At 34.9% G+C, this 13,382-nt stretch overlaps 1 protein-coding gene across 2 annotated transcripts in view; it reads left to right on the top strand.

Annotated features, from left to right (window-relative positions):
- LOC141451244 (uncharacterized) overlaps nucleotides 1-10,828 on the top strand; it is a 36,541-nt gene extending 25,713 nt beyond the window's left edge. For both annotated transcript variants that reach the window (XM_074122479.1, XM_074122480.1), the window contains exons 2-7: nucleotides 4,461-4,736; nucleotides 4,947-5,199; nucleotides 7,569-7,624; nucleotides 8,236-8,278; nucleotides 10,002-10,171; nucleotides 10,355-10,828. In XM_074122479.1, coding sequence (XP_073978580.1) covers nucleotides 4,481-4,736; nucleotides 4,947-5,199; nucleotides 7,569-7,624; nucleotides 8,236-8,278; nucleotides 10,002-10,171; nucleotides 10,355-10,674 — 1,098 coding nt within the window. In that variant the 5' untranslated portion in view covers nucleotides 4,461-4,480 and the 3' untranslated portion in view covers nucleotides 10,675-10,828. The remainder of the gene's footprint in view (nucleotides 1-4,460; nucleotides 4,737-4,946; nucleotides 5,200-7,568; nucleotides 7,625-8,235; nucleotides 8,279-10,001; nucleotides 10,172-10,354) is intronic.
- The last annotated feature ends 2,554 nt before the right edge of the window (nucleotides 10,829-13,382 follow it).

The following is a 13,382-nucleotide window of genomic DNA, read 5'->3' as shown; positions in this document are numbered from 1 at the left end:
TTATAAGCTATAGTTATTTTGTGCACAGATCTATAAATGTAGAAGATATAAATGGTTGAAAATTTTTTGGGTCATGAAATTCTGTAAAATTGTGGCTCTTCAGTATCACCCAGTGTGAACCACGTATTCGTATGGAATTTTGTTCTTTTATACACATTGTTTTTCTCAATTATAAGCAATAGTTATTTTGTGCCCAGATCTATAAATGTAGAAGATATAAAGAGGTGAAAATTTTTTGGGTCATGAAATTCTGTAAAATTGTGGCCGTTCAATATCTCCCAATGTGAACCACGTATTCGTATGGAATTTTGTTCTCTCATACACTTTGTTTTTCTCAATTATAAGCTATAGTTATTTTGTGCACAGATCTATAAATGTAGAAGATATAAAGGGTTGAAAATTTCTTGGGTCATGAAATTCTGTAAAATTGTGGCTTTTCAGCATCTCCCATTGTGAACCACGTATTCGTATAGAATTTCGTTCTCTTATACACTTTGTTTTTCTCAATTATAAGCTATAGTTATTTTGTGCACAGATCTATAAATGTAGAAGATATAAAAGGTTGAAAATTTTTTGGGCGCATGAAATTCTGTAAAATTGTGGCTTTTCAGCATCTCCCACTGTGAACCACGTATTCGTATAGAATTTTGTTCTCTTATACACTTTGTTTTTCTCAATTATAAGCTATAGTTATTTTGTGCACAGATCTATAAATGTAGAAGATATAACGGGTTGAAAATTTTTTGGGTCATGAATTTCTGTAAAATCGTGGCCGTTCTATGTCTCCCACTGTGAACCACGTATTCGTATGGAATTTTGTTCTCTTATACACTTTGTTTTTCTGAATTATAAGCTATAGTTATTTTGTGTACAGATCTATAAATGTAGAAGATATAACGGGTTGAAAATTTTTTGGGTCATGAAATTCTGTAAAATTGTGGCCGTTCAATATCTCCCAATGTGAACCACGTATTCGTATGTAATTTTGTTCTCTTATACACTTTGTTTTTCACAATTATAAGCTATAGTTATTTTGTGCCCAGATCTATAAATGTAGAAGATTTAAAGGGTTGAAAATTTTTTGGGTGATGAAATTCTGTAAAATTGTGGCTGTACAGTATCTCCCACTGTGAACCACGCATTCGTATGGAATTTTGTTCTCTTATACACTTTGTTTTTCTCAATTATAAGCTATAGTTATTTTGTGTTCAGATCTATAAATGTAGAAGATATAACGGGTTGAAAATTTTTTGGGCGCATGAAATTCTGTAAAATTGTGGCTTTTCAGCATCTCCCACTGTGAACCACGTATTCGTATAGAATTTTGTTCTCTTATACACTTTGTTTTTCTCAATTATAAGCTATAGTTATTTTGTGCACAGATCTATAAATGTAGAAGATATAACGGGTTGAAAATTTTTTGGGTCATGAATTTCTGTAAAATCGTGGCCGTTCTATGTCTCCCACTGTGAACCACGTATTCGTATGGAATTTTGTTCTCTTATACACTTTGTTTTTCTGAATTATAAGCTATAGTTATTTTGTGTACAGATCTAAAAAATGTAGAAGATATAACGGGTTGAAAATTTTTTGGGTCATGAAATTCTGTAAAATTGTGGCCGTTCTATATCTCCCACTGTGAACCACGCATTCGTATGGAATTTTGTTCTCTTATACACTTTGTTTTTCTGAATTATAAGGTATAGTTATTTTGTTTACAGATCTATAAATGTAGAAGATATAAATGGTTGAAAATTTTTTGGGTCATGAATTTCTGTAAAATCGTGGCCGTTCTATATCTCCCACTGTGAACCACGTATTCGTATGGAATTTTGTTCTCTTATACACTTTGTTTTTCTGAATTATAAGCTATAGTTATTTTGTGCATAGATTTATAAATGTAAAAGATATAAAGGGTTGAAAATTTTTTGGGTCATGAAATTCTGTAAAATTGTGGTCGTTCAATATCTCCCACTGTGAACCACGTATTCGTATGGAATTTTGTTCTCTTATACACTTTGTTTTTCTCAATTATAAGCTTTAGTCATTTTGTGTACAGATCTATAAATGTAGAAGATATAAACAAAAACCTTTCATTAAATTAGGCGTTAAAAGTTTTAAATAAAGTTACACGCCCAGTTTTAAATAATGTGTTTAATAAAATAATGAGTAAAAAAATAATTAATTTTTAATCATATAAGGAATATCGACTTAGTGTACCCTTAAACGCACTTTTTCTGTAAAACATAGTAGCATAGCTTTTAGGGGCCACAGAATATGTATTGCATGAGAAATTTAACTCATGAAAACTTCTTTATTTCCTAGTAACCAGAAACGCAACCTGCAACTGTCGCTGCTAATAATAGCATTCTGAGAAACTGTTGAAGGTCATAATTATGGCTGGATATAATTTTTAGCGCAACCAGTAATCGTTCTTTTCTATAATCGAAATTTACTTACCTAACATCACTCGATTTATTTTTTGTTCTTTTAATTAAAATACTGACATACTTTGTATTTAATAGAAAAAGCTTCCGTAATTTATTTGTAGTTTTGAATTTTTCCTGAGCGGGAGGGCCGTCGCAGAACAACTTATTCAATTTTAAACTATTATTTTATTTAGAATAGAATCGCAATCACTTTCCTAATCTGAGAATATATATCTTTACAAAATAATGATGGGAATGTGTTTAAGATCTTAAAAAGACAGAAAGAACTAGTCGCCATACGTTGCGCTGCTGAAATTATATAAGTGAAGAATAATCAATTCCAGAATCGTAATTTTCTATGGCAACTATTCAGGCGGCTCTTCTAGCTATCAAATCTTATGAATTTAGTTCAAGGTATACTAGACTTCCTAGTTGAAAATTATTATTATAGGTACTTCATTTCTAGGAGTTGGGAATTTAGGATAAAAGCGGAACAAAAATATAGTTTGTTTGGCATAGGTACTTACTCCTGTTAACCTCAAACTGAGCCATTTACGAGGAAGGATATTGCCAATGTTGTACAACCAATAAAGCGTTGGAATAGAAAAATTAATCTCAATGGTGAAAACTTCTTGCTAAAAGTTCATTATTAGCTACTCGGATAAGTTAACTAAGGCATTACCCATACCCGAAGGAAGACCGGTAGCTTAGTATGGGCTTTTTAGCAGATAGCCTTTGTAGGTTTAAAAGAAAGAGGAGAAATCGGTAATACACATATTGTCTTACCATTCTAATCTAATTTAAACTTATATCCAATTTATAGGCTAAAGAATTAATTGATGTAGACGTACCTCAGTGTTACAAATATGAACATATATTGCTTTCGTGTGCAAAACTGCTTTACAGACTTCTTGGACGACGCTTCAAATTACCCATTGAACTCAAGCGATTAATATACAGTACTATCCTCAAACCTAAGTGGACTAACGGACTAGAGCTGTGGGGTTCAGCCAAACCAACAGTACAAACATTTCAGTCAAAACTCCTCCGACAGATAGCTGACACTCCTTTCTACGTGACTAACTTCACTCATCACAACGACCTCAACATCCTCTTCGTATACCAACTCGCCAAGACTAAGTACTAAAAATTCCATACTGTTCTCTCCACTTGCTCCAATCCTCTAGTGCAGTCTCTCGCCTCCTCTGACATTCCTGACAATCCTACTCGCCGACTGAATCGCCAGTGGCCCCGCGACTTCCTCACAGTCTGAAGGCCTAAAAATCATATCCCGTAGAGAGTGCTACCCCTGGGCAGTTTCTTTCCTCCTGCCTTTCTCGCATCCAATTATCCTTCATTATACAAATTCTAAATAACGAAATAAATTTTTAAAAAATTATATTGGTTTCTTGACCGTAAATTATTAAATTAAGGATTTAAATTAGCGAGGAATCGGTCCAAATAAAAATTACAACTCGTCTTTTTGCCAACATTTCGACAAATATATTGCCTTCTTCAGGGCCAGGCTATGCGGGTTGGTTGAGTTAACAGAAAACGCATAGCCACGCCCTGAAGAAGGCTATATATTTGTCGAAATGTTGGCAAAAAGACGAGTTGTTGTTTTTATTTGACCGATTCTTTGCCAAATTTGAATCCTTAATTTAAAGAATTAAGTTTAGAATAGACAATAGATCGACTCATATTTCTAAGAGATATAGCAGAGTTTAGCCTTTAAATCTAGCCTAATCTTTAGAATTTCTTTAATATTGTTACGTTACACTTAAATTTTGTACAGCTTATTATTATTGAATGGTAGATACCTCCTTCTCCTGAGTGCATTTTGCGATTAACCAGAACTGGTTCATGCAGTGTTCATTCTTTAAAGTCCATTGTAAGAATTCATGAAATAAACGCTCAATGTTCTGAACTTCCAAAACCGCTGTTTGGCACCAAGCGATAACACCTAGGGCCATATAGTAAAAAAAGAAAATCATAGTTCTTGACTAAAAAATATTTTTTATCGTTTAACAGAATTGTTAATAAAAATCTAAATGGAAGCGACAAATTATGATAATTATCAAAACGAGAACGTGAATGCAGTGAGACAAAGGGTTAGAAGTCATCAGCAGTTAAATAATTTACGAGCTAGCAATGAGAAAATAATGGAAATGCATGAAGACTTTCAAAGAGAAAAATTACGTCTGTTGCCCTGTCAGATATATCTACACGAACAGCTCGAAGGTTTCCCTACACCGAAGCAAACTCTAGTATTTCACTTTAAACAATTATTTGATATATCCGTTCAAGGTAAGCATTTTATTTCAATTTTTGAGAAAAATTAAATACATTTTATGCCAGACAAATAACTTGATCCAAAAGCTAGCTGATTTGCTGGTATGTGCAACAGTTCTTTGCCCTTCAATACTCCTTTTCATATAGTTCTTAAGATTTAATTGCGAATATGTGCCTCCAGACGTCTTCTTTTTCAACAAAAATTGTTGTTTCATTCTTTTACAGGAGTGGTTGTTGATGGTAAAATTACTAATTTGGAATATATAGGATTGCCAGATACCTTTGGAAAGTATCTTCTCTTAACCCCTAGCTTTATACAGTGTATTCCCGATAAAGTAATTAGTTGTTCTAGACAAAATAAATTCAATGGCACTGCCATATTGAATTCTAGAGATTGGAATTTCCAGACATTAGCTCTACTTGGCTTAGATGATGTGGTACACATTATTAATGACCATAAATACGTCGCCTGTGATCCGTAAGTTATAATATTTTTTATATTTCTATTTTCAGAGCTTACACAAATAAAATTTAGAAAGGAAGAAATATTTGTTCTTGTAAGATTAATACTGTGTGCAAAACATTTTCAATTATATTCGTTTCTTGTTTTAATCGAAACAAAAGAATTTGTGAAAAACTGAAATTAAAAAAAAATGTTGACTTGTTTTTCCTTGAGGCAGAGCTAAGTCTCAACAAATGAACTTTTCATATTTACTCACAAAAATGAACATTTGAATGAACCCACAGAAATGTCAGCATGCCACGTTTACTCTCCGGCGGGGCTCCTATCCACCTGTCCTCTTCAACAGCAATCCTATTCCTTGCACAGATCTTGGTGCGCTACCTTGGGCTCTACACACGTGGAACCTACACACTAGACTTAAAAGACAAGCAATGACAAAACGTGAGAAACTGCTTTACAGACTACTTGGACGACGCTCCAAATTACCCATTGAACTCAAACGCTTAATGTACAACACTATTCTCAAACCTAAGTGGACTAACGGACTAGAGCTGTGGGGTTCAGCTAAACATACGGACAGTACAAGACATTCCAGTCAAAACTCCTCCGACAGATAACTGACGCTCTTTTCTACGTGACTAACCTCACTCTTCACAGCGACCTCAACATTCCCCTTATAAACCAAAACCAAAAATTCCATACTACTCTCTCGACTAGCTCTAATCCTCTTGTACAGTCTCTTGCCTCCTCTGACATCTCTAATACTCCTCGCCGACTGAGTCGCCAGTGGCCCCGCGACTTCCTTGTAGGCTGAAGTCCTAAATTATAACTCTCCTCTCTCCTCCTCACATTCTCCCCTCTCCTATAGAGAGTGCTACCGCTGGGTAGTTTCTCTCCTCCCGCACCAGTTCATCACTCTCTCCATATTTACTGATTGTATACAACTGTATGCAGATTGTAAATTACAAAATAAATTTTAAAAAAAAGAAAAGAAGAATGTATGATGGTGAAACCAAACTTTGGGTTTCTAAATGATGGTATTGGGACCTTTTCATTTTGTTCCAAATCTAAGGACCAAAGAAAGCAGTTCCTTATTTTGCATCCACCAATGAAACATTTTCAAGCCTGACATTACATGATGGTGTTGATTTTTTTATTTACTTCTTCTACAAGACTGACACTCATAATTTTACAATGTTAAGAAATGTTTCCCTTTCTTTTAGAGTGACGAAGTTATCTTCTGTTTCTGTAAACTTTTTCTCTGAATCAGTAAGATATTGAAATAGCAGTGAATGTTTTAAAAAAGCAACAATTTTTCTTCATTAACCATGAAAACAGTTCCTAACCTTAGAGCTATCAGTGAGCCCCCCCCCCCCAAAATAATATTACAGAAGTCATTTAACCAATTTAGGCACAAATCGTTAGCTAGGTATACCTTGGGGCACATACCTTGTCATTTTGTTAATAAATACTACCACTCTTTAAAATCTTTTTTCTGCAACCATGTAGGAATGTTCTCATTACTCAATTAAAATCAGCTCTGTAATGCCCAACTTCCCTCACTAGTGAGTGGAAAAACTTTATTGTGCTTCCTTGATATAAGAAGTTTTGTTATTAACATAAATATTTTCTGTAAAACTTTAATAAGCTTATTTAAATTTATTTTATCTAAATAATTAAAAAACGAATATTAAAAAAATAAAATAAAAATTGAAAGGAATATAGAAATAAAAATAATATTTTAATAAATAATTAGATATTTTTAATTATAACAGTTAAAAAGGTTATAGTGTTACCTTATAGAAATTTAAAATGGATTCTAGTGATTCCTGTTTAGTTTTTTTTTTTTAGTTAATAACCCTAATGGTTGCAGAAAAAATATAATATTTAACTCGAGTGTAAAGTATTTTCCTCACACTCGGCAATTTGCACTTGCACTCGCCTCGGTTCGCTCGCTCGTGCGTGCAAACCCTGCCTCGCGTGAGGAAAAGTACTACTTTCCGCACTTGTTAAATAAATAACTATTAACTACCACCCGTGATCTGAGGATGGAAAAGTGCCCAACTAAATAAACTCTGTTCACCCTTTTCATTTATACCTTCTCTTCTGGGCGCTTATATTATCTACATTAGTTACTTTTACTGAAAACTTTCCAAGAGTAAGAGAGACTTGCGATTAGCTAAAATTTGAAAAGGTTCCTTACCGCAAAGCCGTACAATATTTTTTTTTTTTTAATTTGTATTTATTTTATTTATATATTTAATTTTTTATTTTTTGAATGGAGAAGCTTATTTGTACGTATTACTCAGAGAGCAGAACTTCACTATGTTAGAGCGTTAGAGTTATTCATGTAAATTATTTAGATTTTAATTGGATTGTTCCAGCCCAAAAATGGAACCACCCTCAACATTTTGCGGTACTGTAAAGGATGTAGCTGCAGGTCTGATATATTTTATGTATTATTTATTAAAAAAATATTGAGTTTATAGAACATGGTTCCTATTTTTCTAATTTAATATGTTGCCTTCAGTCAATAATTTGTGTTAATGCATTTAGAAAAAGAGAAAACATAAAGCTAATTGTACAGGAAAACTGGACAAATCTCTTGCGGTTAGAGGCGAGACCAGTAAAGCTAATATGTATTGTGGTACTGGGTTCGACTCCTGGTCTTTAGGCCTTGGATTTTATTTAATGGTTAATAAAAGAAATTTACAGTAAAGTATGTTTGCTAGTCGCCTCCGTCCACGACACCTAATTGGTAGTTGGACTTAAAGCCGGGCTGTAAAAAATTTCTTCCTGGCAATTTCTTTACTTTATTTTACTTTTATTTTTAAGCAGCATTAACACTTGGGTTGCTCGCGTCTGATCTATTTTACACTTCGTTGATATTACATTGTTTAATTGCTGGGGAAATATTACAAGCAGTGCTTTAAGAAGCCAAATTGTACGTATATACAGCCTACAATCTTAGAGCCGTAATCGTCTTATAATCCATGTCATATTGTTGCATTCTGTAATCTATTCTAATGTTCTTTCTCTCTCATGTTCCAGATGCTCTGTCTTTCTTCTCGCCCAAGGATGCAAATATAGACAAGTAAGGTTACAATTCAATTTTCGTGGTGGTTATTTTAGAGCAATTGCGGGCATTCCATTTTACTATATATATATCCCACGTATGACTTCATATTATTTAAAAAAAAGTGTTATGTTGTATTAAGTATTGTGAATAACTGCACCCACGGGATTCGTACTGGGGATCTCCCACTTACAAAACCACGCTCATGACCACTAGACCAACACCTTGGCAAAATATTCTTACCGTAATCATAGCTCAAGAAGTCCTGCATACTGGGTACATTAAATTGTTGTGATGGTTACTTTTATTTGATGATAAAACAAATTTTTCCTGATTCACTCACAACCATTACATTACACTACATTCTTTAAAATCTTCAATTATTATTATTTTTGTTCTTTGCGTCACAAATAACATTTTTTCAATTAGAGGACCTCCCAAAACGTGTATTTCTAGTGGAACATTAATATTGAAAACTGTTCACGAATAGAAAAAATGGTAACTTTGATCTTAAATATCTCGACAAATATTACGGATATCGAAACGGGGTTAACGTCATTTTTCACAGTTTTTTATCTAGTTTTCATAACCATTGTCAAAACCAGTGGTCCTAATAAAACCTCGATCAGGTTTGTGGCCGTCACTCCTCCAAAAATGAAGATGCAGCATCAGGGGTGGAAAATTTGAAAACTAGACAAAAAAAAAAATTTACTTTACTTCGTGGGTTTTTGCGAAATTCCGCTTTGCTAAAAAGTTATTAGCGATTGGTACTTTTTAAATGGATCACCCTATATTGTGCAAAAATATTTGATTTAAAGAGGCAACTCATCGAAAAATTTCCGTTCTTCTCTATCGCCTGTATTTTTTTTGGCCTAACAAAATAAGCCTAGTTTAGGATAGAGTGACTAAACTTGTTTGTTTTTTTAAACCTAGATATGGCCAGTTTGTGAAGAGCATCTTTTATCTCCACAAAATAGTTTCATTTTGTAACTCAATATGTGCTCAAAAGTGTCCAGTTTAAATTTATTATAAATTACAAGCACCCGTTGATTAGATAAAAACTACTGCTAAGATGGTTTATCGCAACAGTACAGCGTGATAGTGAATTTTTTTTTATCAATAGATTGGTTGCAGACTGGTTAATTGTGAAATTGAAAATGGAATTTTGGGTTGACACTATCTGCTTGATTTACGAACTACCGAAAAATCTACAAAAAGGAAATCATTGATTGAAAACACCATTTTGAAATAAGTTGTGGGATAAACAAAAGACTGAAAATACAATAAAACACTTTTTTATCCTTTTTTTGTATCGGCTTTCACAATCCAGCCTGCTTTATTTACCTGTGTCTATGTTAACTCTCTGGCAACAGTAATGCAACCTAACTCACCTTCTACTTTCATCTAAGTCACTTCAATAGGGCCCAAATACCAAATTTTAATTCTATGGAACTATGGAAGCGCACTTTGGAACTATGGAAGGCCATGGCAATATGTCCGCCCTCCACAATACACTGTTGCTCCTGACAAAACTGTATTCACTCTGCTGTGCAAGTTCCCATCGTCTTAAATTGCGTTTTATGTACATTTAAAGCTCTATCTATAACTTTCTATTTAAGCCAGAGTATTTAATCTAAGAAATGACAGATAATTTTATAGTTTTCCGTTGCAAGCTAAAGTTAAATTTCTGATTAAATGCGTTTTTTCAAATTAATAAAAATAATCTATATTTAATATTTAGACAAAAGCCGAAGAAAGTGCCCGTAGAGCTGCCTCAGATGACTGTTCCCCACGTGTCCATGGAATATGATCAACATTGTAGGAATGCTGTAGTAATACGTTACAATAATGGAGAAGAATACAGCCTAATATTTCATTTTAATGGAGATGATGCCTTCAGAACCGTAAGAGGTATTGTTTAGTTCATACGAGTCAAATTGTGATACATGTACCTTTACTACTTCCAAAGCGCCAACCTTCACTAACATGGAAGAAACCTCTATTATCCAAATGAGAAATTTTGTACTTAGCCTTCAATTTAGATCAAATCTAAACTTCTATTTCTAAACTTACATATTTTCTTTATGATTTCAGGAGTTTGGGATGAAAATACATTGAAACCATTGGTGGTGAAACAAAGGCCTGCTGAAACAAGTGGAACTTATTTTGAAATCGGTACAGTAGAGATTTCACCAGTAAAAGTTAGGGAATTGGTGTTAGACAATCCACTTAATGGAGCAAAAATCAATTCAGGCATTAGTGAAATTGATTGGGTAAAGCAAATTTGTAGCAAAATTGGATTACTCGCAAGTTGGAATTCTGGAAGGCCATGGCAATATGTCCGCCCTCCTCAATATACTGTTGCTCCAGATAAAACTGTATTCACTCTGCCTTGCAAGTTCCCATCGTCTTAAATTCAACATTAATGTATTATATTGTGTAAATTTTATTGATGATTATATTTTAATTTTAAATTTCCTAAACATAATTTTTGTAACCATCTATTTTTTGTTATTATTTGTAAATTTTAAATAAATGAAAGTAAACATTTGTTTGTAAACATTTCAACTCACTCCTTTATTTTATTACTCACTCCTTTAAGTCCCTTAAATGAAAAAGTAGTTAGTTACATCTTTAGATAAAAGTTTATTATCAAAAATTGTCGTGATATTTAACGGATATTTTCCCCAAATAGAACAAATGCTGAGCTCTAGTCTTTACCAGCGAACCTTAGCTATTTCATTGACAGCGGTTCTGAGCGAGATGAAAGAGGTTCACGAATTCCGTGACTCCTAGTCGATGTTCTTTCTCCGTGCCAATCCTTCTGGCAAGCATTTACCCCGCCTTCTTGTAATTCTTTGTACGCAACGTACGGTATTTATATTATTTTAATGATTTAAGGCGCGTCAACATCTGAGGTTATTGGCGCCCTTAGCTTTGACTGAAAGTATATTCGATATATTAATAAAGAGTAAATTCGAGTTCATTGTCGTTTTTGTGGAAATGTTCAATGGATTTTCTTTCAACTTATAAAACGGTTAAGAATTTGTAAAAGATTAATCAATTGACAGCCATGGTAATGTCAAAAAAGTACCAGATTTATACTGAACAACATCCCAATTTGCATTTTACTGATTTTCTAAACAGGTAACAACTGGTCAAGCACACAGTCCTGAGCTAATCTCTTGCCAACTTTCTGTTGATAAAACTGTCTCGGAATTACTGATGCGGAGAACTCACTTGAAACTCCTCTGCGTTTTCAGCGCTAAAGACCCTATCACTTATTAACTGAACAGAAAAATATTCCAATTTAATTGCAACTAGAGACATTTTTGAGTCGAAATTAACTACAAATATTTAAAATTAAAACATTTAATATTTTTCCCTTCAAGATACGAAATAGAAAGCAGGTTCAGATTTCATTATTATATTTCGTTTAAAAATTAAAAGTATAAACAAAATTCTTTATTCCATAAATTCAATATGAAGAATAGCTTTACAAAGTTTGTTCTTTGTATCTAAATAAAATTCTTAAAAAACTAGAATACAAAAACTTGTTTACTTAAAATAAAATATAATACGATACATCAATATGCCACATGAATATTATGGTAATATTCATGAGCGCAGCTCTGACACTGTTTAACCAAGAGGAATAATAGCTCACCGAGTAGAAATTATTATTTATGACTTACTAATTGTTGCTGGGAAGAAAGGCGATAGACTAAGAGATCCTGATGACCAGGTATGGTGTTGTGGAATTTTTGTTTTAGCAAATGGAGATTATGTCGGTTAGGAAAGGAATATTGAGGTCGTCATGATGAATGGTTCGGTTGGAAACATACGTAGAAGCAGCATTCACCATTGTGCGGGGGATTTTTTTATTTTTTCATTGGTTAGACCGCTTGGCCGGTGGTTTGGTGGGCAAAAACCTTGCAGGTGGGTGGAGTCCGGGCGCTCAGTGGTATTCAAAGGCTGGCTTGCCTGAGAGTCACTGGAAGTCTTGTTAAATCTGCCCCTACTGCACATACAAATTCAGGGCGTTGCAAGGGCCGTTGTCGTTAGGCTTATGGAAGGACAAGCTCCTATTACCGTCAGGCATGGAGGATCATATCAAGAGTTATATGAGGAGCTGGAGGCAGATCCTATTTTGGGCCTGCCTTCAGATTCTATGACTCCCAAATATAACTTCGATAAGCCTTTCAAAGTCTGTATTGGAGACCGGGAGGCTTGGAGACGTGGACCCCCATTGTTGGGAGATTCAATGTGGTACACTGATGGCTCCAAGATGGAGGAAGGTGTGGGAGCAGGAGTGTACGGGGTGAAGCCCCGTAATGTAGCTTTTCGGTTAGCCTAGGGAAACTAGCTACAGTTTTTCAGGCTGAGCTAGCTGCAATTAGGTTCTGTGCTGCCGAGATTAACGGGCGAGGAATTATTGATTCTAAGGTCGTAATTTTCTCGGACAGCCACGCTACTCTACGAGCTATTAGTTCCTACCAGGTTAACTCAAAACTGGTTTGGGTACCCGGGCATTCAGGATATAACGGAAACGAGGTAGCAGATTTATTGGCCCGGGACACTTCGTTTGCCCGGAGCCCTGTTTTGGGGTTTCGAAGTGTGTTAAGACTGCGGCCATTAATTTGTCGGTGCAGAGTAGGGCTCAGGAGTAGTGGCTTGCCTCCACTGAGCAGAGACAGGCCTTAGGAGTTCATTAGAGGCTATTCGCCGAGGCTGACTGCAGATTTAATCCGTCAAGGCTGTGGGGCTATAAGGATAATTGTAGGCTTATTAACTGGCCACTGCAGGCTCAGAAAACACATGCAACGCATGGGCCTGGCAGATGATAGCCTTTGTAGGTTCTGCCAGGAAGAAGAGGAAACGGCACTGCACTGTGTTGTGTCAGTGTGAAGGGTTTGTATGGCTAAGGATGTTACTTCTCGGAGAGGAAAAACCAAGGCCTGAGAGCTTCACCCACGAGTCACTCTCCAGAATTAAGAGTCTGATTAAACGGACGGGTCTGGAGGGCGAGCTCTAAAGTCGGGGAACCACAATAGATCCAAAGGAGTCCAGTGGCGTAGGCCTTGAGGCCGCCCTAGTTTAATCTAATCTAATCCCACACTTC

The sequence above is a fragment of the Rhodnius prolixus genome, unplaced genomic scaffold (assembly GCF_049639745.1).
Source record: "Rhodnius prolixus isolate KJV_2025 unplaced genomic scaffold, Rpr scaffold_8, whole genome shotgun sequence".
Lineage (NCBI taxonomy): Eukaryota > Metazoa > Arthropoda > Insecta > Hemiptera > Reduviidae > Rhodnius > Rhodnius prolixus.
Note: the sequence above shows the minus strand (reverse complement) of the source record. Positions and strands in the feature narration are given on the sequence as shown.